Genomic DNA, 26,625 nt, shown 5'->3' with positions numbered 1-26,625 from the left:
AACAAATTTTTATTATTTTTTACAACAAAATATTTCTGTTTGATACTATATTACTGAAAAACTAGGCTTCGTTTTACATTGTATAGTTTTCTATTTGTGAAAAAAAAAATGTACTTAGTATTAAAAATAACAAAATAAATGTCAATTAGAAAAATCGTGTTTTAAAAAACTTTTTAGATCTGGTTAGTTGAAATTAAGAAAACTAGTTTTTTTTTTAGTTTTTTTAATCATACACATTTTTATTTACCTAATTTTGAACTTTAATTTCTTATATGCAATTTTAAGTAAGTCATCAACTTTTTTTAATTTTTAGATTCAGGTAATCATCTGCAAATTTAAAAACTTAGTTTGTTTTGTTTGTTTTTATAGTAGCGTCTTTCATGATATCCTACAAAGCTATAATAAGTATACATTATAGCTTACTAAAGCTTTAAATAACTTTAATTTAAAAAAATTACGGCTGGAAAAATCACAAAATATTTTATTTTATAATAAACTCTTTCTCAGTAACCTTTTTTGCTTTTTATAAAGTTCAAGTATAAACAATCAAATTATAACACAAAACTTATAAGATTCTTTTTTATTATTAATTTTTTAATATAAAGATAAGAGTTAAATAAGGATACAATACTAGTACAAAATAGGTTTTGACTTTTTCGTTGAGATTTTTTGATACTCAGTTTAAACTGAAATTTTTAGATAGTTCCTAATTCCATTTAAATTTTGACTTTTATATTAATTTAATAAACGAAAGGTTTTGACTTTTTCATTGATTTTTGACTTTTTTTAATGCTTTTGTCAATACTTGATTTAAATTACAACTTTTATGTAGTTTTAAATTTCATTTAGATAAGGCTTTTAGATAATTTTCTTTAATTTATTAGATGATTATTAATTCCATTTAAAATTTGACTCATTACATTAGTTTAATTTAATTTGATTTATGATTATTACTTATTTTACCCAATTATACAATTATAAGCTTGAATTTTTTGAATATTTAGTAATTTTGTTTAAATTTTCATGCATTAGTAAGATTTTAAATAACATTATAGATAAGAAAAGTTGTTAAAAGTAGTTTAATATTTTATTATACTTGACAAGGTCGTTTTTTTTTTTGCCACCGTAACATGGTAGTGAATAAAGTATTTAACTTTCACTAAAATTGTTGTTTAAATTAGCTCTTCACATTCGGTTAAACTGAGCAATGTTTTTTAGTTAAGACACAAAGATTATGTGTTTAAAAATCAAAATGAAACTTAAAACGCCAGAAAAAAGTGCAATTCTTCAGCGCACTATTGCTAAAACATTTAACGGCAATGAACTTTTACAAAACTTCAAACGCAAAGTTGTCAAGAAAAGATTTTTCTATAACAATTATATTCATTAAAAAAATAGTACAGGTCAAATTATTTTAGTTTTTTTGAAAGCTTTAGTTTAATATGTTTTTTTTAGTCTTGCATGTTTTTTAGTTGGATTAAAACAAACTTTTAAACTTATATTTAGTTTTAGTTTTTTAAATAATACTATCATTACGCTTATATAACTTTCCTGCGTGACTTCAATTAATTTCTGATCAATTTTAAAACTTACAAATGTTATACTTATCAAATATTAGATAAATCATCATTAGAGTAACTTATTTATACAGCTTTCGTACAAAAAACTATTGATAGCAAAAGCAGTCATTAATCAAGTTTATCATGAAAACAATATTGTATCAAAAACAAACTTTAACGTTTCAGAAAGAAAGAAACATTAAACTTTTTTTCAAACATTAAAGTTTTCAAGTTTATAAAGATTTATTAACAAAACTAAAGTAGATAGTTTAAGTTAAAAATAACCAGATTTATACAAAAGTTTTTTTTTTATTTACATGGTTTATTCAAAACTCTTTATACTAAAATTTCCGCTTAAATGGTATTTTAGTTTTATACCAAATGATAAAAGTTGTCTGATTTTTTATTTATTTTTAAACAGCTCTTTTCTTTAAAAGATAAAAAGAACTTTGTTTGTACAGTAAAATGAAAGATGGTTTTATGTATTCAATGTAGTTGTGTTTTGATGTTAAATGAAGCAAAAATTAATTAAAACTGGAAATTAGTTGTGTATTTACTCGTTTATGCAAAACGTTTACTAAGGCAGCTGTAACAAATCACAGCTGAAATTCTTTCTTTTTTTCTATCTTTTATAAAATATAAATAAAAGTCTACTACATTTATTTTGTTAATTTGGAGTTCTCTTGAATAACTAATAACTAAAAACAAAGTTTGTTATAATAATATACTATTGTTTAGTAAAACAGTATAATTAAAATAAAATAAAGTTTTTGGTACCTAAGTATAAGTATGGCTAATCTTTTTTTGTTTTACAGTTTTGTTTAGTTGATTAATTAAATGTATTATTCGGTTAACTTGTTTTGATACAAAGCATCACTCATTTACTATTACTGTAAACATAATTTTTTTATTTACCGAATTTAATTTACGCTGGCAATATTACTGCTTAAACAATTAAAAACACTATTTTTAATTATATTATTCAACTAAAAGGTTTAAATACAAAAGTTTTATCTGGATTGACACAGTAGCAAAAGTGCAAAGCCTTTTGTAAAATCAATTCAATGGTTTAATTCTCATCGTAAATTTAAATTAAATATTTACTTTGATACTTCACAAAAATATGCAGCATCTTCAGTCTAGAGATTTCTTTTTTCTTTTTTTTTTTTGCCCTTGGTACAAACAATTTTTTCTATAAAAGGTGCTGATAGCAAGCGATGTGATCACGTTACAAAAAGTTATCTCCTCTGGTCTTTGTTTCCTTGTGTTTAATAATGTTAAACTGTCACAAGGCTGTGCTTACTGCAAAACGTGTTTTAAGTTAATGCTAAACTTTATTTTTTAGCTTCAGCTTTATTTTGCTGTAAACACTTTCGTTTTACATCAACTAGGTACTTTTTTAAGTTGTACGAGGTTTGTTATTAAGACGAAGAATTCAGTTTAAGTTTTTTTATTTATAAAGATAAGTTATAGTTAACTGATTTTATAAAAAAAATGTTTTTTGTTTTTTAATTAATATGTCATTAAAAATTTTTAGAGCCTTATTAGAGAGTTTTTGTATTTTATATAAATCAATCTAGTCTATAAAGTGTTATGAAAGGATGCTGTAAGTATTATATAATTATAAATTAAATTAAAATAAGTTTCAACTTAATATGTTTGCAACTGGTTTTGTTTTAGAAGTACTTGTTTATTTTTATCAGTTTCAAAGACAAAACAATAAAAAAATAGTTTAGAATAAAAAGTTATAAAAAATTATGAATGCTTTACAGTATGAATTTCACACGTCTGTTTTAATTACCTTAACAATAACCGGCACCGATTGTAACCAAATTAAATGCGGTGTGTCGAAAGAAGACAAGTAAAAATATCAAGATTTTACAAAAAGTATAGAAAACATCTAATCTGAGTCAAAAAAAAATATATTTACTATATTAAGCATCAACACATGTCTAATAAGAGAAAAATTACTTGCGAGAGTTTAGATCACAGGTATAGTATCCTATTAAGGCGATAATTACACCAATTTTCTAAAAACAAAATGCTTTTAAAATCGAAGTTCAAAAAAGCACGGAAAGTGATTAACAGTTTTAATTTAATTAAGCACTTGCGAGAGGTATTGGTAGAAATATTTATTGATAATTCATAACGAGGTTGGGTTTCAGCGTTGGTTTCCTTCCACCTCGAACTTTGAACATTTTTGTCTGAAAAGCGCAAAGAAAAAGCTGCGAGAGAAGCAACGATGAATAACCAAACCGAAGCTCAAGACCAAACCCTAAACACTTGTTGCCAGTGCTGCTGAGGCAACTTACAATTTAGGAATTAGATTAATCCGAAATTTGAGTTTGTTATTTTAAGTTGTGAATGCAGTTTATAACTTAAATGTGATGGTAGTGTGAGGTTTAGTAGCTTTAACAAGTATTTAGCTGTAAAACAAAAAATATACTGAAACAGGACAATTAAACTTGATGGGAATAAGAGTCTTAAATACTTTTGTAGCTAATCTTGTCAATTTTTAGTGGTTTTTTGTTCAATCTGATGATTTGTTTAAAATTTGGGCAATTCTAAATATGCTGATAATTTATCATTTTTCAAAATAATTTAGGAGTGTACTTTGAACTTTAGCAGTCAAAACAATTATGATGCTAATTTAATCTATTTTTATATTTTTTATTTAAATCTTGTTCGTTTTCTGATCAAAGTTTATTAGTAAAAATAATCTCGTTGCGCCAGTAAATTATAAACAGCTCAAAATAAATTAATTTTCTTTTAAAAAAATCTATACTTTAAAACAGAGTTTTATTTTGAAACACTCTTGTGTTATAACTTTTTTTCACACAACGAACCTCTACAACTATCTCATCGACATTGTCTTCGGACCTTGGTATCTGAAAACGTCTAGACGCATTGTTTTCCTCAAGTTGCGCAACCAGCTCGTACAAAATACCGCCGTGAGCAACATGTTTTTGTTTGCACACAATTCGCATTAGCTCGGATGACAAACTTCGCAGCTTTAACTATTGTCACACTGAGTCATCCGACGGACAACAATAAACAAACGCGACGGTAACAACGAAAATCGCGTTAATTCATCGACGCCGCAACACCAAAGCCATGCGCGCTCAACCTCAAAAATCTCTCTCTCTCAAACGGGCAGAGAGGCTAGAAAAAAAAAATTCCCCTCTGATAAATGAAGGGAGCGGCAATCTACTATTTGGATTTAATGCACAGAGAGATGGCAAGTAGCAGATAAAACTTTAATCTGTAAACAACTCTCATGTTAAATGTTTTTTTTTTCATATTTATTGAACATAGGAGTTTTAAGGCTAGTTGCATGGAAGAAAAAAAAGTTTCGGCTTGTTTGTTCTGAACAATTTTATTTTATATTAAGCAGAAAGTTTTGCATAAAAACAAAATAAACTTAACACAATTGTAGTTTAGTTTTAAAATAAATTAAACTAAATTAATTATAAATTAAATGCTTCCTGTTTTTTTTTTGGATATTTTTCATAATAATCTAAAACAGCCGAAATTTTAGGTACTCTTTTAATTGGCCTTATCCGCCAAATTATATTTATTAACAAAACTTTAAGTGGGTAGAAAGGGTGCAACACGCAAGCCTTTTACCACGAAACATAAGCATTATGACGTCATACGCAACGTCACTATTAGTTCTGGTTTTAGCTGTAGTGGCTACCCAGGGACAGCTTAGACAATCATTCGGCAAATGGCACGACATTGCTGGGCTGAGACACCACGGACACCATGGTGGACACGGTAGGAATAGGCAAAGAAGGATGGGAGTGAGGTAGGAACCTTTTTTAACAACAATAAAAATATATAAACATATTGAAGTTAAAGTAGCGAAATTTAAAAAACTAGAAAATTACAAAACTTTTCTAATATTTTTTACAGTTTTTTTTTTTAGTTCTTACATAACATTCATAACTTTTTAGGCTGAGCTTTTTTTTCTTTAACAATTAATTCACTTTTTCAAAAATAGCATTAGCAGTCTTAATAAGTAACGAAAATCCGTTTATTTTTTATTACATCTAAGTTTTTATTATTAATAATGTTTTATTATAAACATTTGTTTGTTTAAAATCTAAGAGTACAAAACAAGAAAAATAACTCTATAAAACTCTGTTATTTAATTGTTTATATGGTAAAACATATTTTTACTTTTGTTATAGACTAAAGTACATCAACGAAATCAAACGATTCAAAACACCAAGTTATTTTTTATTTAACCCTTATTTATACACAAAATGTTTAAAATATTTTTCCAAGTATTGGTTCTTTTGTTGAAATATTTAAAACAATATTTAATTTTTTGCATACAAATAATGTTTTAATTTTATTATTTAGCTTAGTGATATTGTGTTTAACTTTCTAAAGGTTAAAGCCTTTGATATAATCTATTCATCAAACTTTAAGCAAAGCCTTTATAAAACTTTGTTATCAAACTATTTTTATCGGCAATTTTTTATCCGTGTTGCCCTTAAACGTGAGGCGCCTAGATAAGCAAGCGTAAATAATTTGTAAACACTTATATGACTTTATAATAATGTTAATGACTTTTACTTAAACAGGCTTGTATTTCCTGATATTTAAGTAGCAAAAGTTTGTAATGAAAATAAAGGACTTAATAAGTAAGAAAAACGCTTTAAAGTTCTTACGAAAATACTGAAGGTTTTTTTTTATATAGTTAATAATCGATTAGAAGTTAAATATTTTTATGCGCAGTTTAAAGTATTTCTCGTTTTGCCAATTCAAATTTCAAAATATTCAACTTCAAAACATTTTTTACTTATGTACAGCAATTACTTGATATTATAAACCAACACGTGTAGCATTTTGAATTTTTCAAGCCTTAAACACCGTGATAATCCAATCTTAATTCAAATCAAGTTCGCACCTGCGCAATTTTCACTAAATTGCTAATTTACCTGCACGTTTCGTGATTTTAAAAATTTTTGTTATGTATTTAAAATTGATGTAAATTGAAAAAACTTCGCAGCTAGAACTGTGTGAAAAAGTTCTTATATGACTTAAATACTTTAGGTCTATTATCTGATATTTTTTTATGTTTATTAATAGAAAAAGATGTGATATAATATTCCTTTTATTAACTTTTTAATACAAAAATCTAATGAATTATTTTGTTGTTATTTGAATAAAAAGGTTTTCAAATGTGATTGTGTTCTCTTACATGCTTCACAGAGCATGAATATCAGACTTAAAAAAGACATATATAGATTACTGCTACATATTTTCACAAAACCTAGCATATTTTAAGCTCGATAAAATATCAAGCATACAATAGGTTCGCATTTTTGCTGGATTTAGTTTGCTGCAATCAGTTTTTTTTTTGTAGACTTTGCTTTTGCATATGTCATCGGAAAAGTGTGCCTTTTAATTCCATATTTTTCCCTGTGTAAACACAAAAATTTTAATGCCGTCTTAAGGCTCTATTGTTTGCCTTTTGTCATCGCAAAACAGACTTGAAATCACATCTTGAACGCTCTACCACTTTTGAATTAGTACTATTGTTAACCGTGTTTACCAAATAATTATTATTCTATTTTGAAGTATCGGACAATTGAACATATATTAAACATCAGCATTCTATTTGCTGCAAAAATTGTTTTTGATATTTTTATTTTTGTCCTTAACGACTTCAGTATAATCTAATAGTGTTTTTTATTTAAACGGTACTCAAATTGTAAAATTTAGTTTTTTTATAAAGTTTGTTTTGATAAATTTCATTATTTTAATAAATTCTAAATAACAAAACAAATTACAGCCTTACTGGTCCCAACGTGTGCCGTGAGAAAGGCTCCTCATTTTGCTGTCCAGGATGGGCCGTATCCCACACCGGAAAAATGTGCCTCAGACGTAAGTTTTGTACTTGAACATTTTCTAACATAATTTTTAAAAAGACTGCAATAAATTTAAAATACTTGAGCGGAAAACAATTTCAAGTAAGAATAAAGAACGCATTGTTTAATAACTTCTATTCAATTTTCCATAATCGCGTAAAAATTACGACCGCACGTTTCCAATTAATCCGCGCAATCCACAGGCATGTTGTGTTTGCTGTATTGCACACCATTAATGGAAATTTGCTATGTGTTCCGGAAACAAGCGGCATACTTGTGGCTTTATTCGATTAACGGCGGTCAATGCTGCTCACACATTATGCTTGACCAAAGTATTTGGTGAATGATATTTGAAATTTTTGATTTTTGTTCATACAAAAACAAAAATCATTGAGTATAAACTGCAGTCTTACGTTAGCTTTTAGTTATATATAGTTTCCGTCATTGGGTATAGCTTACTAATAGTTAACTTTTGTTAGTTTAATTATACACATTCCATTAACTGTTTCATTTTAACAAATATCAACGAAACTTATAGATGTTTATTTTACGTACAAATTTCTTTTTATTTTTTTATGTACAAATTCAACTAAATGAAACTTGGTTGTGTAAAAACTTGCAAATAAAAACAGCGGTATGTGACGAGGGCAGGTGTGGAAGCGGCCTCTGCAAGGCTCCCAACACGTGTTTGTGCGAGGACGGCAAACTGAAGCCGGCTTGCAACATGGAGAGTGCCGAGCAGAAGTGCACGGTGAGGTGCATGCACGGTGGCAAGTGCGTCAACAACCAGTGCCAGTGCACGTACGGGTACACTGGACCCCATTGCGGACAACGTTTGTGTTTTTTGTTTGTTAAGTAAGCACTTTACGCTAAACAATAATTCATTCGTGATAAACTTTAAAAAGGTATCCGAAACACAATTGAAGAAAAGTCTTAGTTCTTATTTTTTTTATAAAGTTATTAAGTTAAAAAGCGTTAAAATTATACTTCGTTTCTATAAAATAATCTGTATGCATAACCAAAGTTTTATGTTTAAATCTATAACAACAGCTATCTGTGGACCTGGATGTCTTAATGGAGGGAGATGCATAACTCCAGGAAGATGCGCTTGTGTCTACGGATTCACAGGCATGAGATGCGAAAGAGGTAAGACATACTATAAATAAAGTAAAAATAAATAGATTAAATGTCTATTAAAGGTTTAGAGCAAGAAGTATTTTTAATATATTCCAATACGTTTTTTTAACTTACATTCTTAAGAATTATAGTTGATATAGTTTTAAATAGAAAAAAAAGTTACCTAAAAGTATTGCTTCGACATCTAAATCAACTTGGAAATTAATCTATCAATAAAAATTTCAGATTACCGCAAAGGACCATGCTTCCTCACAAGGGCCAACAACACCTGCACAAACGAGATTGCCACCGTGATGTGCACCAAGCTCTACTGCTGCGCCACCGTCGGACAAGGATGGGGCACCCCTTGCGAGGAGTGCCCGGCCAGAGTCGGCAACTGCACCAAGGGAAGGCTTCCACCCCACTGCACCGATATCAACGAGTGCGATATCATGAGAGGATTGTGCGAGGGAGGAACCTGCGTGAACACCGACGGCAGTTTCAGGTGCGAGTGCCCGGAAGGATTCACCTACAACGACGAGACTCATCAGTGCGTTGGTAAGTTGCTGAATCTGATACTTTCAATTTTTAATACTTTTTTCGGATACATTTAAAGTTGTATTTTTATGTTACAATATTTTCTTTAAACTACTTTGTTATATTAGATACTAAAAAAATAAGCAAGTACTTTAAACTTAGTTTTATGTTATAAAAACAACTTGAATTTAGTACTTGCAAGTTTAAAAAGATATAAGAATTCATGAAACATTATAAGTTATTCAAAAATGCTTAATTATTCTGCAGATGTTGACGAATGTGCCGATAGTGAAGTTTGTGCCGGAGGAAAATGCGTAAACACAGATGGAGGCTTCCAGTGCGAGTGTCCTCCCGATTGGAGACTTTCAACTGATGGAACTTACTGCATTTGTAAGTTGTAGTTTTTTAAATTAAAACTTTTTGATTTATGTAAATATGTAAAGCTTTTTGATAGTTCAAGTACAAAAAAATCTTGTACAAAGCAAAAAGTCTTCAAGAATACTTAAAAACACAATAGTAAAAACTGTTATTTAACAACAGCTGATGCTCCCGGAAGGTGCTACACCCAGATTGAAAACCAAATGTGCTCCGCCCCACTCGCCGCACTCAGAACCAAGTCCCAGTGCTGCTGCCCCAAGGTCGAAGGTGGACAAGAGACTCTCGGAAAATGCTTTGCTGCCATTGGCAAGGAAGCAGTTAGGTGCGCAGCTGTCGATTCACGTAAGTTGAAAACAACCGTTTGTTTATTTTCCTGTGTTTCAATAAATAAAAAAATTTGCTTTATTCAAGATGCGTTGAAAATAAAACCTCTACCTGGTTAATAGTTGTTTTTTTTTAGCTATTTAGTTATAAAATTATTAGATCTTATACTAAAACTCAATAGTTTTCAAGTTTTACAAAATCAGTATGTATATGTAACAAAAAAGTAATGATTAGATGTAAATATTAAGTAGAGTACGTTATTAGAACAACAAAAGCTTAAAATAACATTGTTTTTATATTAGAAACTTTTGTTAATTATTGTAAATAATGCAAAAATTCCAAAAAAAAAACAATTTACTTTAATTACTCTAGTAAAGTTTTTCTAAAAAATAAGGCTATTATCTTTTAATTTTACTAACGCTTTCTTGAATTTGAAACTTAATTCGTATTCCATTAGTGTTATAACTATAAAATTTAAGACTACTTGTACTTTATTAAACAATTTTTACACAGCCGAATATAGAAAACAATGCGACGGATACGGTCCAGCTAAAGGCCCCAACCCAGGTCAAGATATTTGTAATATCATGGGCAACAACGCCTGTGTTCACGGTACCTGCGTTGCCATTCCTGAGAGGGAGTCTTTCTACTGCGACTGCGATGACGGCTACGTTCCTTCTGAAGACAGAAGAAAGTGTCAAGGTTAGTAAAAACGTTTTAAATATGTCTTTTGAAAAAGAAAAGTTTTAAACTTAAGACATTTGTAAACAAAAACAACTTTTTATCAACTAAAACATAATTAAAATATGTACTACTATAAGTAAGTATACTTTATAAAGTCAAACTTTAAATTTTCCAATTTTCTAAGTTCTTACGGTAAAAAAAATATTTTGATGTTTATGACTACTTTATACTAAGTTTGTAAGGTTTTATGAGTTATATTTTAACCTTTTCGTATAAAAGCTTACCAAAAAAAACTTTAAACAGATAAAGACGAGTGCAGACACCCCAACGGTCAACTAAACGAAATCTGTGGTGCTCACGGTACCTGCATGAACACTGATGGATCTTATGTTTGTCACTGCGACTCAGGATTCGCTAACACTCCTGAAAGCATGACTTCTTGTGTTGGTAAGTCCGTTTTCTAGTACTTTTCGAATAAACAATTGAAACTGTTTGGTGCTTTAATTTCTTCAAAAAAATATACTGAAACTAAAACTTTTCAAGTTGTTCAATTTTAACTGCAACAATTTTTTTTTCAGATATTGACGAGTGTGCAGCTGACGGTATGTGCGCAAACGGAATTTGCAGGAACACAAGAGGATCCTTCAAATGCCAATGTAACGAAGGATACAGGGCAACTGCCACCAACCAAGGTTGCGAAGACATCAATGAGTGCAGTGAACAATTGGGACTGTGCCCCAACGGAAGGTGTGTGAACAACGGTGGAAGCTACCAGTGTATTTGTAACGCCGGTTTCATGGTCTCTCCTGACGGTACTAAATGTGAAGGTGAATATTAGAGTGTTTGTATAATGAATTAGTAGCTAGCTGGGTTGCCTTTTCATCAAAAAGTTTTTCAACGACTATAGTTTAAAGTCTTTTCAGTTATTTTTCTTAGTTCACTCAAGCAAAATAAGATATTAAATTAAATTTTTATTAAATTAAGTAAAAATTCTATATATTCGAGTAAAAAATAGTATAAACAAAAGCTAGATTAAAAGTACAACTACAAATATTCGATAAGTAATTATTTTTAAGTTAACTTTTTTTTGATAGTTTTATGGAGAAAATTTAAAACAAACTAATATTGAAAACAGACAAGGACGAATGCGAAAACCCAGATATTTGTCCAAATGGAAAATGTGTCAACTTGGCCGGTATGCACAAATGTGTGTGTGACCCAGGCTTCAAACTCAAGGTTAGCTCTAATACAAGATTAGTTTTGCTATTTCTTTAAATCATAAGTTCTGTAAATATTTATTAATTACAAAACGAACTTTTTTTTTAATAAACGTTTTACTCAAAAACTTTAAAATATAATTAACTTCAACAAACTTATGAACAGGCTGACGGATCAGGATGTGAAGACGAAAACGAGTGTGACAAAAACCCATGCAAGAACGGAAAATGCGTCAACAAAGACGGATCATTCGAGTGCCAGTGTCATGATTACGAAGTACTTGATGATTCTGGCGTTAACTGCATTCTCGGTGAGTCTTGAAACTTTGAGATAATTAATTGTACTCAATTTTAGTAATCCACTTACTATTTTACGCGATAGTTTTTAGTTACTAAGACATAAAGTTAACCAATTAAATTTGTTAACTTTTCATAGTCATTCTATGCAACTATATATCTATACCAGTTTGAGTAAAGCTTATTCACGTCATCATTTTTTTCAACAGACCCAACAGTCGGCCAATGCTTTAGGAACGTCAGAAATGGACAATGTTATGCGGCTCCTTCATTAGACCAATTGGTAACCAGGGACGAATGTTGCTGTGCTGCCCCTGGTGCCTCTTCTGCCTTTGGTGAAGATTGCGAACCTTGCCCCGAAACGAGCGATGGTTAGTTGTTTATTCTGTTCAAAGCTTGTTAGGTTATTTTAATTTACAGGCTTTAAAACAACTTCTGAGTTTTTATCAACAAAATGGTTTTCGCACTGCTTTTTTTTTAAATCAATTTCATCATATCGTTTAAACAGAGGGATTTGCGATATTGTGCAAGGATGCAAAATTGATCAACAAGTGTGACTTGCTAATCAACCCTTGTGAAAACGGATACTGCGTCAACATGGGTAACGACTACAGATGCATTTGCAACAAAGGTTTCCTCGTTGCTCCCGACCAAAAGTCTTGCATCGGTGAGCAGTTGTAATTTTTTCTATCTAACTTAAAAAAAACCTTTTTTTTAATATAAAAGCAAAAAGTTATTTTTTTTACTTAATTTAATTTTATTTAAACAACCTAAAAGTATAATGGTTAAATACTTATCTTGTAGCCAATATGCATAGTAAAGTAACCATTGGCTCATATAAGTTATTTGCAAACACACTAGTGTAAAAAGTAGTAGTATAATATATTTGCTTGAAGTTAATTTTACTTTTTAAACCGTTAACTAAATCCAAATATAATTAGCAAGCTATCTAAAAAATTTGAGTTAATTTAACTTTGGCATCTACTCAACAACTGAGGCTAAACTTAATTTCGCAAAACAGCTGTGTATACCAGGTGTTAATTAAAAGCAACTATGTAACAACAACTGATGTTTTTGGCTAATTATTTCAACTTTTTTTTTCATCGTAAGAAGTATAAGAACATAAACAAATATTACATTACTTATGTTTTTAGTTGAAGCTTCAATAGTTTTGAAACTTAGTATATGTTTGCACATTTTTAATTCACTTGTTAAAGTATTTCTTTTTCAATATTAACTGTTGTAAAACTTAAAAATGTACAATAGATTACAACGAGTGTGATAAGAGCGTGTGTAGCAACGGAATCTGCAGAAACACTCCCGGATCATTCAGCTGCGAATGTGACGACGGATTTACTCTTAACGGAGATGTTTGCGAAGGTAACACCTACTTAAAGCACCATTAAAATTTTTGTAAATTATCAATATACTAGTTGAGTTGGTATTTTTTAGTATTTTTTGTGTCATATCTTTTGTTGATAAAAAAAAATCATTACTTTTATACGAACAAAAACTAGTAAAATTAATAAAACACATTTCCTTTTGAACAACTCTAATAGTGAAGATTTTATACTTAACTTGTACTTTAAAATCAAGTAAAATGAATAAAAATAATAAACAACTTATCAAAACGCAGATATTAATGAATGCGATTCTAACCCTTGCATCAGGGGAGAGTGTGTCAACATCCCAGGAGGTTACAAATGCAAATGTGCTGAGGGGCAGGAGCTCGGTGCTGACGGGCACACTTGTTATGGTTCGTTGATAGTTATCATTATGTATTTTTAATTTTTAGTCAGAACAATTTTTTAAGTAATTTGACAACTATTATTTGTAAAATAAAAGTTTTTAACTTTTAACTTTTATACGTATAAATTAACAACTAGCTTCAATAGTAAAGCTAGTTGTTAAAAACTTATCGTTAAGTAAAACTCATAGACTAGTTACGATTGTAATTAAATTTTATATTTTTTATCACAGACACAGGCATCACTGCTCGTTGTTGGGGCAAATACGTTGATGGTGAATGTTCGGAACCCATTGGCGACAAAGCAATGACTGCTGAAATGTGCTGTAACACCTTGGGAGTAGCCTGGGGTAATGGAGTATGTACCCATTGTGACGATATCGGTATGTTTCAAGTACTATAGTTTTAACTCTAAAAACTATATCATTTAGTACAACTAAATTGTATATCAATTAATTAGCAAGTTTTTTCTTAATGTTAATACTTTGTGAATTGAGTTAATAATAGACAAAATTTTATTATTTTTCATTATGCAATATGACTAAGTTTACTAAATCGTTTGTGTTTTATTTTAACAGTCAAGTTTTTTAAATCAAAGTAGACTAATCACCAGCGTAAAGATTATTTTGTAACTTACTTGAACTTTATAACTCATTAACTATCTTTTACTGGGTATTACTCACTGTTTGTTGCTAGGCAAGTAGGTAATTAATTACAAACGGCCCCAGGCAACGTTTTTTGTTGTCATGACAAAGATACGAACGTCTTAAACCAAGATAAATAAGTAAAAGTTTGCTATTAACATTAATCTTGCTCATAAGATTTGCTATAAATTTATTTACTCTAAAAAGATTAATTTAGAAACTAAAACTTATAATATTTAAATTAATTTATATTTAAATTAGAACTTAAACTAATACAAAGCGATATGTGTGCTTAGATTTAAGTTCCCGTAAAAAAATTAATTAGTAAAAATTTAAATTTCCTTTATTTACAATAACAGACCTAATTTGACTAACTAAAGTACAAAAGTTTTGTTAGACTATCCATAAATATGCAAAAGTATAGTTAAGTACTTTATTTTTATCAAATTTCATTTAAAGTTCAATTAACATTTTTTAAATTAGTATATACAAATACATGTTTAACTACTTTCTTTTTGTTATATTACCTTCCATAATTAACAAATTATAAAAAAAAATACTTTTACATATTCTTAACTGCGTTACATATTCTTTACTATATTTAAATCTTAAACCAAACTGGTGCAAAATCTTTGTTTTAAATATTCCAAAGTGATCGCTTAAATATTTTCTTTTTATTAATATTGTCATACTAATGAGCTAAAAACATTTAATCTTAACAAAAAACTCTTTATTTTAGCTCGTTTAATCTATTTAAAGGTTTGAGTTTAGTATATGTCTATATATTGTTTATTGAACGACAAAAAAAGCGCTCAAAAAGTTTGGTCTAAGGACCTGGTGAACAAAGGAACCTTTCGGTTATCGAGTCGTACACCACATGCTTTATATGATGATTAAAAACAAAATACGTGAAAACAATAAAAATACAAACCTTTTTAGAACGTATGTGCAAAAAGGGATTCACAGCAAACCCAAAAACCGGACAGTGTGAAAACATCAACGAGTGTGATGCTAACTTGTGCGGAAAAGATGCCGAATGCAAAGACACTGTTGGATCTTTCATGTGCGTATGTAAAGACGGAAAAACTCTTGATGACAAGGGCTTGAACTGTGAAGGTGAGTTTGTTTAGTGATCTAAGTAATATAATACTCTTAGAACTCTTTTTTCATTAATTTTTGATGAAGTATACTAAAAGTATAGTTTTTATTCGTCAGATAAATATTTGAATTTTGTTGATGTGTTTTGTAAAAAAGGTGTTTTTAATTTTGTCTTACAAACTTTTATTTAAAAAGTATAACTATACCTTTTATTTATAAGAAACGAGCTAATGTAATTTTGTAGAAAAAAATAAGTCGAGGAAAGTAGATTTTGATTAAGTAACTACTCTGCGTTCTGTTTTGTAGCAAATTTTTAATAAAAAAAAACTTTTATGCAGACAAGAGAATTGGATCGTGCTTCTTCGAAGGAGAAGACTGCAGCGGACCTCAATCATCTTCCATGATTCCCAAAAAAGACTGCTGCTGTGGAATTGGACAATCATGGGACTTTGAAGGTACTTGTGAGGTTTGCCCCGATGAAACCGGTGACGAATACGAAGAGCTGTGTCCACCTGCCGGAATCAAAACCAAAAATATCAACGAGTGTCTTTTGTACCCCAACTTGTGTTCTAACGGTAAATGCGAAAACGTAAACGGAGGATTCAAGTGTGACTGCAACCAAGGTTACACCGTTGATGAGACAGGAAAGCAGTGCGAAGACGTGGATGAATGCTCCATTTCGCCAGGAATGTGCGGCAACGGAGATTGCGTAAACGTACCAGGTGGATTCCAATGCAACTGCGACAGCGGATTTGCTCCTTCAAAGATCACTAAAGTTTGTGTTGGTAAGTAACTTGGAATGAAATATTAGTTTTGTTATTTTGAAATTACTTTATAGTTTTTTATAATACATCACTCGTAATTTCTGATATCAAAAGTTTGTTAAACAGAAATAAACTTATAATAGTTGTTTCTATTTTAATTTATCATTTAAAACTTTTTTTAATTTAAGTTTCTGAAAACAGCTAAAAAAAAACAAATATAAACAGATATCAACGAGTGTGCTCAAGCAGGCCACTGCACAGGAGGCACTTGCATCAATACTGAAGGTGCTTACGAATGCGTGTGCCCAGATGGAAGGTCTCTCAATGAAGACAAAACCGCTTGCGTTGGTAAGTACAAGTTTAATCTTCCTATGAAATTTGAGCTTTCTTCTTTAAAATACTTTCATTTTCTAGAGTTTTCTTTGAAATAATTTGAAAAGGAAAACATAGTCTACTTTTTAAGGATAGTTTGAACTAGTTACAAACACACAATAAAAGCTTACAATAAGAAGAGTTTTGACTGACTTTCAATTTTAGACGTTGACGAGTGTGCTCTCGAGCCAAACTTGTGCAAACCCAACGGAAGATGCGAGAACATGCTCGGTTACTACATGTGCATCTGCGACGTTGGTTACGCCCCAACACCAAACGCAAGGGACTGCATTGATGTGGATGAATGCTTGGTCAACAATGGTGGTTGCATGCACAATTGCCGAAACTTGATCGGATCGTACGAGTGCTCATGTAACGACGGATACGTTCTGTCTTATGATGGACACACTTGTGCTGGTACGTTAAAACAGTCATTGGTTTATTTAAGTTTATAGACTTGTTTCTAAATTTAAATTTCTATATAAATCAAGTTCTTTTTTTTGTTTAAATTTAAACTATTAGTTTTTTGTAACAATGAAAAATTAAGTCTTCAAGTTAGTGTTAACAAATTAGTATTGTTGCAGTCCTAAAAAACGTTTTATTTTTATTAGTTTTAAGTATGACAAGAAGTAGAGTCAAAAAAGTAACAAGACTCGATATAATAAATAAAACTAGACCGCGACGAATGTATGGAGGAAATGAACAGATGCGACGGTGGAAGGTGTGAGAACATTGAAGGAAGCTTCAGATGCATCTGCTTCGACGGTTTCATGTCAACCAACGACCTTCAGTTAGTCAATACCTATTAGTTTTTATTAACTGCAGAAAAAAAGTTATTAGTTATTGAGACTTGCGTAGAAACTTTGTAATACTAAATAGTGCAGCAGTAAGCTGTTTTTTATTCAAATAATTACTTAACAAAATAATTTTTAGGTTCTGTGAAGACATTGACGAGTGTGCAATGAACCCACATGTGTGCATGCACGGAAAATGTCACAACACCAGGGGATCTTACACTTGCAACTGTGACCCAGGATACTGCGTCCCTCAAGGGCAAATGATCTGTGTCGGTAAGTAAAAAGTTTCATTTAAACTTTGAGCAGTGTTTTTTAAACAGTACTTTTCTAACTGTATTCCACATAATAAAAACTTAGTCTAACTAAAAAATAACATATTAACATAATCACAACCTTTCAAATGTTTATACTAGTTCTCCTATATCACTAATTTTCTATTTTCATCTACCAGACGAGGACGAATGTGAGATGTCCAAGCACAACTGCCACGTCAACGCCGACTGTTCGAACACGGAAGGAGGCTACGAGTGCAAGTGCATCGCTGGTTTCCACGGTGACGGTTTCATGTGTCATGACGACGATGAGTGCGAGCTCGGAACCCACATGTGCCACGAGTTCGCTACTTGCTCCAACAAACTCGGAACTTACGAGTGCAACTGTAACGAGGGCTACCACGGCGACGGTTTCAGCTGTTCCGACAATGACGATTGTTTGGAAGATGACAGCCTCTGCGCACCCGGACAGTGCGTCAACGTCGAAGGAAGCTTCGAGTGCGACTGTCCTCAAGGATACGCAACCACTGAAGACAGAAAAGCATGTAAAGGTTAGAACAGCAAATTTGTTTGTGTTTTTTTTTTGTATTAACTGTAGAAAGCTTACATTTGAATAAACGTTTAGACATCGATGAGTGCGCTTTCGAACACATTTGCGTCAACGGAAGGTGTCACAACATTCCAGGATCTTTCAGATGCGATTGTCTACCTGGGTTAGTTTTTTTGTAAAGATAGACAAAACTAGCTAAACAATTTTAATACATATGTTACAGTATATACGTTTCAATGCAGAAATATTTATTTAGTAACCAATACGAGCTTAAACATTAATGTGTAAAGTAGTTCTTTCGATAATAGTTTTGCTATTTAACAGCTTCGAGAAAGACGAGCAAGGCGCCAACTGTACCGATGTGAACGAGTGTGACCAAGTTGAGAAGTGTGTCAACGGAATGTGTGTCAACACCGCAGGTGGTTACGAGTGCCAGTGTCCCGAAGGTTTCGAAAAGAACCCCTCAGAAAACGGTTGCGTCGACAACAGAATCGGCGACTGCTTCAGAACTATCGAAGGTGACGAAAGCGCTCCTGTGTGCACAAACCCTGTCGGTATCAGAGTAAAGAAGGCTCATTGCTGCTGCGCATCTCCGACTGCAGGCTGGGGTAATCCTTGCGAGGCGTGCCCAGGAAACAACACTGATGAGTACAACACTCTCTGCCCAGGCGGTATCGGGTTCTACTTGAACCCCATCAGTGTCGTACTGAAGGATATAGACGAGTGCGTGCAGCTTCCAGGTCTGTGCAAGGGTGGTCAATGCCTGAACTTGTTCGGTTCTTACGTATGTCAATGCCCCGAAGGTTATGAACTCAACGAAGTCACCAGGGCTTGTGAAGGTGATTATAATTTTTTGTTTTAGTTTATGTATTTGAAAGGAAGAACAATCTAAATAAAGATCTTTAAACGTGTATTTATCAAAATTTATACCGAATATAAACTTTTATACCTTAAGACACATAAGATTATTTTTCGAACGCTTTTATATTATTTTAAAGATTTCGACGAGTGTGACTTGGACGATAGCTGTAACGCTGGTGAGTGTATTAACACTGTCGGAGGCTTCCAATGTAAATGCCCAGAAGGATACAAGTCAATTATGGGCGGTAAGGCTTGCGAGGACGTGAGAGTAGCAGCTTGCCACAGGCACTACAACGCTTCCAATGGTGAATGCAGCGACCAAATGTTCGAGGTTACAAAGAAGAAGTGCTGCTGTTTCGAAAACATTGGAGAAGCTTGGAACAACCCTTGTGAGGTAATTTTTTTTTTTGATTTTTTAATCTTTTACCTAAAGATTTCAACTTTTTCAAAGCACTTAATTCTGATAGAAAACAAAACTTGATTTTAATTTAGGCATGTCCAGCTGAGAAAACAGAAGAGTTCTTAGAAGTGTGCGGCAGCGAAACTTACATCAAACCTCCAACTGGTGTGTGTAGTGAGTTCCCCGACCTTTGCAAGAACGGTATCTGTATGGACGTTGGAGACACGCACAAATGTGAATGCGCCGAGGGATACGTTTTCAATGATGACTTGCTTGTATGCGAAGGTAATTCTAGCTACTGGTTTACCTATCAAAAGCTAAGAGTTTTTATTTTAAAGTTGAACTTTGTTCACATATTTTGAATATTAACAACGATTCATAAAAAATGGATACCTATAAGTATTAAACTAACCTTGCAATTATATATTAATAATAATAAAATCAGAAGACAAGCAAAGTTTATGATGCTTTTTAAGTATTTTGTTTAAACTAGATCTAAAATTAACTTTTTTGTTGTTTATCTTTTATAAGATTCTTCTAAAATGCATTAAATTTAGATATCAACGAGTGCTTGGAAGCCAACCAATGTATGGCCGATTCCGAATGCCAGAACTTGCCTGGAAGCTACAGGTGCGCTTGCAAAGAAGGATTCGTTCTCGACGAAGAAACTGAAACTTGCGTGGACATCAATGAGTGCGATGAGGAGACAGCATGTGCCAACGGATTCTGCAGCAACAGCAACGGAGGCTTTGTTTGCGACTGTGAACAGGGATTCGTTCCCGTAAACGACGGCAAGGCTTGCGAAGACATTGACGAATGTGAAAACAACCCATGCGGTCCCGGTCAATGCATGAACACGTACGGAGGGTTCACTTGCGCCTGCGACAATGGCTACGAGGTTGGTGACAACGGCGATTGCGTCGATATTGATGAATGCAAAGAACCAGGACAGTGCGTTAACGGAAAATGCGTTAACTTCGATGGAGGATTCATTTGCGAATGTAATGACGGATACTTCGTTGCTCCTGATGGCAGATCCTGCATCGGTCAGTATTTTGAATAAAGCTTAATTGTGTAAAAGATTTAAATTATTAAGTTAAAGTCCATACAATTGAATGAAAAATTACTTACTTAATTAAATTTTTGTAAGTTAAGTTCAAAATAAGTTACTTAACTTGTTTTAATTGTTTTTCCTAAAGCTACTTCAAAATTCTAGATATCAATGAGTGCCAAGCAGATGCCGAAGTTTGCGGACCTGGAACTTGCCAGAACATGGCAGGAAGCTACAAATGTTTCTGTCCAGACGGATACGCAAGCCCCAATGATAAATCGTGCGAAGGTAATTTGCTTCTTTTGAAACCAGTGGTTTCTTGGCTATATACAAAAGCATTAAACTAATTTATTAGCTCACTTTTATACTGTTATATATTTTTTGCTCTTTTCAACATTTTTTAACATTATAGACATTGATGAGTGTCAAGAACCAGATATGTGTGCTGAAGGAACCTGTGTCAACACTCCAGGAGGTTTCAAATGCATCTGTCCAGATGGCTTCGAGTTGTCCGGCAGCAAACGATTCTGCGTTGACACAAGATTGGGTGGTTGCTACAAAAATGACATTTGTGCTGAGGATGCGCTGGTTAATAGCCAATCCACAAGAAGCATGTGTTGCTGTGATTGTTCGACTGTGAAGAGTTGGAGCATTGGTGATGAATGTACAGCATGTCCAGAAGAAGGTACCGACGAGTTTAAGAGGTATTGTCCTAATGGATGTGGTATGTCTCCTACTGGAATTGGTTTGTAATTTTCTGTAGTAATAAAATATTACAAAACTTCAAAACATTATATATAAATGCTTTTATTAATTAGATCTTAACGAGTGTTTGAACAACCCTTGTGTCGGAGGCAAATGTATGAACACTCCTGGAAGCTTTATATGTATTTGCCCACCAGGCTATCAACTTGATGAAACTGGTCTTATATGTCAAGGTAAGTCAAACAAAACTTTACCTGAAAAAAAAAAAAGTTTTTATACGAATTAATAAAAAAATATTTTCGTTTGATTTTTTTTTAGATATCGATGATTGTGCCGCAGAAAATAATCCATGTGGAAGTGGTATTTGCACAAACACAGATGGAGGATTTGAATGTAAGTGTGATGAAGGATTTTACAATGGCAACGATATGACTTGCCAAGACATCGATGAGTGTCAGAAGAATCTTGGACTCTCAGATTGCGGTTTCAGGTGTAAAAACACTCCTGGTGGATTTGAATGTACTTGCCCCGACGGCTACAAACTTAAGGACGATGGAAAAATGTGTGAAGGTTCGCTTTTAAAACAAAAATACAAACGAAAATGTCAAAACTAAATTTACACAAATATATATAGCAGACTAAAGTTCGTAGGAAGGTAATATTAACGAACAATTTTACTAGATATTGACGAATGTGCCAGTGACGATTTGAATGACTGTGATGAAGCTGGTATGACTTGCAGAAATATGATTGGCTCTTACAAATGTTTATGCCCACCAGGATACAGACGTCTCGGAAAGAGCATGACCTGTGTCGGTTAGTATTTCTTTTTTTACTCTGGCTAAAATATTTCATACAGCTCGTTTTTTATTACATCTACTGTTTTTATTTATAAACAAAAAAGAAATAAAGAAATTTACACTATTCTAAATATAACCCCATATTTGTTTTGGTAACTCTCTACCTAAAAGAGGAAATGACTTAAAAGGAGTTGTTTAACATTAACTTTGAGAAAATATCTCAGACAAAAACGAATGCGACGAAAGCAGAGTTTGTACGAACGGAGTTTGTGAGAACTTGGACGGCACATTCAGATGTATTTGTAATGATGGTTACATCTACGATGAAGAAAACAAACTGTGTCTTGGTAAGACTACTCTTATTGTCTGTTTTTTAAAATAAATAAGTTTGTTTTTCAAGTCACTAAAGGTTATTTTTTTTAAATATTTTTTGAATAATTTTCAAAAAACTGATAAAAAAAGTTCAAAATATACTTTCAAATAACTTTAAATCTATTTTGAATTTCTTTTTTAGACACCAGACAAGGCTTGTGCTACGCAGCGGTTCACCAGAGGCACTGCGAGGTCACCTCAACTACTGGACTAATGTTCACTAAGGCTGAATGTTGTTGTAACAGAGGAAAAGGCTGGGGAGAGCAGTGCGAAGAATGTCCACATCCAGGAACCGGTTAGGAACAAAAGTTTTATTTTCGATCAAAACTTTTTTTTAACATTTAGTGAAAAAAATTAAATAGACACCCGTTATTTTTTTCTTTCGTTAAATGATAATTAAAACATATAACAACAGTTTTTTGTTTTAAATTATAACAAAAGACAATACGCTTAAGACAAGTTAACTTATATGTTGAGATGGTTTTTTACTTGATTTTAAAATTTTATTACAGCCGACTTTATGGAGCTGTGCCCTCACGGACCTGGTTTCGACCCCGTTGGTGAAGATGTCGACGATTGCAAGGTCATTCCAGGCTTGTGCTCTCACGGAACCTGCATCAACACTTTGGGAAGCTTCAGATGTGCTTGCGACCACGGATATGAGCCGAGCAGGTCAAAACAAGCTTGCTTAGATGTCAACGAGTGCGTAAGGACACCAAGCCCTTGCAGCTTCGACTGTAGGAACACAATGGGAGGATACCAATGCGTCTGTCCCGCAGGATATCAGCTCGACAGAGATGGCAGCGCTTGCGTTGGTCAGTACTGTTTTCACCTTTTTTTAGTTGTAATTTCTATAGAGTATTATATTTTTAAACTACGTAAGTATATACTTTGTAGGTAGTGCACTTTAAAGCTTAATGTTTTAATATCAGAAATTAGTCTCTAACAAAATATTTTAATTTAAGCTTTAACAGAAAATAAAAAAATTCTAGTAATTTTCATAAAAGTACACCTTAATCTTTAAGATCTTGACGAGTGCGCCACCAAGCAACATAACTGTCAATACTTGTGTATCAACACTGTTGGTTCATTCAAGTGTGAGTGCCCACACGGATTTGTTCAAGAAGTAAGTTTTATATATACTTGTTTAAAAAAAAATAAGTTGATTAATGATTTTAATTTAACTACGTAAAATACACAACTAATCTAGTTTTGAAAAATTATACATATTAGAACGAATGTAAAAACGCACATTTCATAAAAATATTTGTTATAAAATATTTAAACATAATCTACAACTACAGGGTCAACAGTGCGTGGACAGGAATGAATGCATGGACACACCCGGAATCTGCGGAGGACGTGGAATTTGCAAAAACGATCCAGGTGGTTACCACTGCGAATGTCCTCGTGGATACAGAATGGACGAAGGAAGAGGATGCTCAGACATCGATGAATGCGGTGGCAGACTCAGCAGCTGCACAGGAGGCTGCCAGAACGTACCAGGATCGTTCAGGTGTACTTGCGGACAAGGGTACAGACCTAACTTGTATGGAAGAGGTTGTCAAGATGTTAATGAGTGCGTAAGAAGCCCTTGCTCCATGGGACAGAGCTGCTCAAACACTGCCGGTGCTTACGAGTGCGGTTGTTCAAGGTTTGTTAAAAAAGATTTAATAAAATTACAAATTACTTTTCAAAAACTATATTATCTAGGCTTTTATAAACCAAAAAAAAAAGTCAGACAATGTCCTTTATTTTGTTTTATATATCATAACAGTGGTTTGATGAAGACCCGAGGAGGATGCGGAGATGTCGATGAGTGCTCTTTGGGAAGAGGTAGCTGTAGCTTTGGATGTCAAAATCAATATGGAGGTTTCGCTTGCGGTTGTCCCAACGGTGCTTTCAGAGCCGGAAATGGGTAAGTGTATACATTAAAAAGTACTTATTTTTTATAGCACAAAATAAAGTTAGAAACTTTTTGTGCAACCAAAACACTTTGTTTTTTATTATAAAAACAATACCTAACACAAAGTTTTACAACCAGCCATTGCGTCGGAGGAAGATTCGGATTCCAGCAGAGAATTCCCAGCTTTGGTGGATACGGAGGCGGATACGGAGGTTTCGGTGGATACCCACCACAGACTGACACTGTCTGCTACAAGTGCATGCCAGGTGGCGACACCAACAGAAGACAGAAGAGGGCAGCAGAAGAAGGAGGTAGATTCTTGTACGTTAACGACCAAAAAATGGGCTACATCAACATGAGTGTTCCAGTTGAAGTGCACATCAACAGCAAAGATCTTAAAGACGGATCTCTGAACTTGTTGGAGCTCAGACCGTCGTTGAAGCAGCTGAGGAACAACTTCAAGTACTTCATCGTCGACGGAAACCAAGACAAATGGTTCAAACTCCACAGAAGAAGCAGGTTCAGTTCTCTTCACTCTTCACAGAGGCACATTGAAGAAAACGGTGACGTTCCCGCGGGAGTCTACAAGATGAAACTGAAAGGTAGAAACACTTTGAGCGACGAAAGCATCAAAAAGAGCTCATTCAACAGTGATAAGATAGAAGAGGCAATCAGACAAGACTTCGACCTGCTCGTGGACATCTACGTAAGGGATGATTAGGCATGAAATAATGATGACGACACGGCAAGGTTATTTCCCCCATCTGAAGAGATGGTGCTAGTATGAACGAACATTCAGTTTTATTTTCTTCCGTTTTTATGTGCGTTTATTAGGGAGGATAGACATCATTTCAACACAAAACCTCAAAATATCTTGCTAAATATTACTAAAAAAGTCTAAAATATTAATAAATTCAACTACATATTTATTTACCAAAGTGTAGCTTACAACACAAAGGGCCTTTTAGCAAAATTATGGTATATGTTTTGCTTTTGTTCATCATAGTTTTTACTGCTCTTTCTCAGGTTTAAAAATTACTTTTTTTAAAGAACTTGTGCTTTTTTTTTCCTTTCCAAGGGGCCCCGTTTTATGTTCTTTGTTTTTATGATTAAGCATAAAGGCCTTTTTGCATTTTTATAATTCCCTATTAAGTGTGAGTGTTTTTTGTTATCGTTTTGTTTTACCACTTTGATGTAGGAATTAATTAGGTCGCATAGAGCAAAAAAAAATTGTGGATTCTAGTTTTAATTTTGAAACTTCTGCTTTTAAAAATTACATATAAAAACTACAAAAATAGTATTGTTGTACCAGTTTTACTTCATTTAAACTTTGCTTGTGATTAGATTGTTTACAATAAATTTTGAAACAAAAGTATTTTACTGTAACTAAGTTATAAAATTAAAACAGTATAAAAGCTGTTTAATAAAGAAAAAAAATTCTGAAAATTTTCATACGAAAAGTTTTTGGTAGTTTAAATTAAAGACATTTAAAATAGTTCGATATAAAATTTGCAGTATAAAACTTTATATTGAAGCCATACACTAAGTTATAGGTATATTGTTTCAAAGAACTACTATTAAAATGAGATTAATAAATAGCTTTTGATCCAAATACTTGGAGTTATTTCATATCAAATCATAATTAAAAACAGCTAAACCAAGTGAATGTTGAAAAAGTTTGTAACAAAATTATTATTAAAAAAATTATAAGCTTTATGAAAATTTAAAAGTTTATAAAAACTACAAATTTTTTAGAGTTATTTCTGGTTTATTTTATGGTAATAGTAGTTCTAGTTAAAAAACACTAAGTTTTGATTTATTAATTTAAAATAAACTTTATCATTTGACTTAAGAAGAGAAAACTATTACATACTACTTTACTGTAAAAAAGAGAAAAAAACTAAAAACTTTAATTAAATTTTGTCTGTATTAATTACGAAACGTGCATTTTTAACTTTTAGTGTTTTAAATCGTTGAAGTTTTGATGTGGTTAAAAACAAAATAACTTACAATACGCTGCGTTTGTTAACAGCACAATTTTACTGCCACGCCCAAATATTTCGCTACTGTAATAACAGCCTGTAAAATAAAAAACATGTAAGTAAATGGTTTTGCATTAAAAACCATTTCACGAATATCTTAATTGTAATAAAAACGAGTAGATTAGCTCGTTCATTTGACTGATAGTTGCCACTCCTTAAAGTACTTTGTTTTTTAGTTCAGTATATCTAAATTAACTTTTGTGATAGATAGAAATACTAATTACAAATGTTATACTTGGCTAACAGACTT

General features: G+C 32.3%; 1 protein-coding gene across 1 annotated transcript; it reads left to right on the top strand.

Annotated features, from left to right (window-relative positions):
• Positions 1-5,090: 5,090 nt before the first annotated feature.
• LOC145849938 (fibrillin-1-like) lies at positions 5,091-25,708 on the top strand. The gene is made up of 41 exons (XM_082955059.1): positions 5,091-5,367; positions 7,366-7,457; positions 8,074-8,274; positions 8,492-8,587; positions 8,804-9,115; positions 9,362-9,484; positions 9,635-9,814; positions 10,310-10,498; positions 10,784-10,927; positions 11,059-11,307; positions 11,616-11,716; positions 11,864-12,008; positions 12,204-12,365; positions 12,503-12,661; positions 13,261-13,374; positions 13,631-13,750; positions 13,975-14,124; positions 15,325-15,501; positions 15,822-16,268; positions 16,473-16,595; positions 16,785-17,036; positions 17,295-17,409; positions 17,553-17,689; positions 17,868-18,239; positions 18,314-18,401; positions 18,563-19,077; positions 19,237-19,493; positions 19,592-19,784; positions 20,057-20,545; positions 20,716-20,838; positions 20,963-21,295; positions 21,369-21,488; positions 21,574-21,825; positions 21,937-22,071; positions 22,280-22,402; positions 22,570-22,722; positions 22,940-23,242; positions 23,453-23,553; positions 23,732-24,081; positions 24,205-24,345; positions 24,472-25,708. Exons 1-41 carry the CDS (start codon positions 5,204-5,206, stop codon positions 25,052-25,054), a joined length of 8,583 nt encoding a protein of 2,860 aa, XP_082811185.1. The 5' UTR covers positions 5,091-5,203; the 3' UTR covers positions 25,055-25,708.
• Positions 25,709-26,625: the final 917 nt, after the last annotated feature.

This window comes from Thalia democratica, chromosome 2 (genome assembly GCF_965202585.1).
Source record: "Thalia democratica chromosome 2, ktThaDemo2.hap1.1, whole genome shotgun sequence".
In the NCBI taxonomy this organism is placed as follows: Eukaryota; Metazoa; Chordata; class Thaliacea; order Salpida; family Salpidae; genus Thalia; species Thalia democratica.
The sequence above is the reverse complement of the archived record's forward strand: the minus strand, read 5'-3'. Positions and strand labels throughout refer to the sequence as shown.

Excerpts from the sequence above, each read along its gene's own strand:
- LOC145849938 (XM_082955059.1), top strand. The coding sequence starts at position 5,204 with ATGACGTCATACGCAACGTCACTATTAGTTCTGGTTTTAGCTGTAGTG. Across the intron at positions 9,485-9,634 it reads TGATGGAACTTACTGCATTT|CTGATGCTCCCGGAAGGTGC; the intron begins GTAAGTTGTAGT and ends ATTTAACAACAG. Across the intron at positions 22,403-22,569 it reads AGAAAACAAACTGTGTCTTG|ACACCAGACAAGGCTTGTGC; the intron begins GTAAGACTACTC and ends TTTCTTTTTTAG.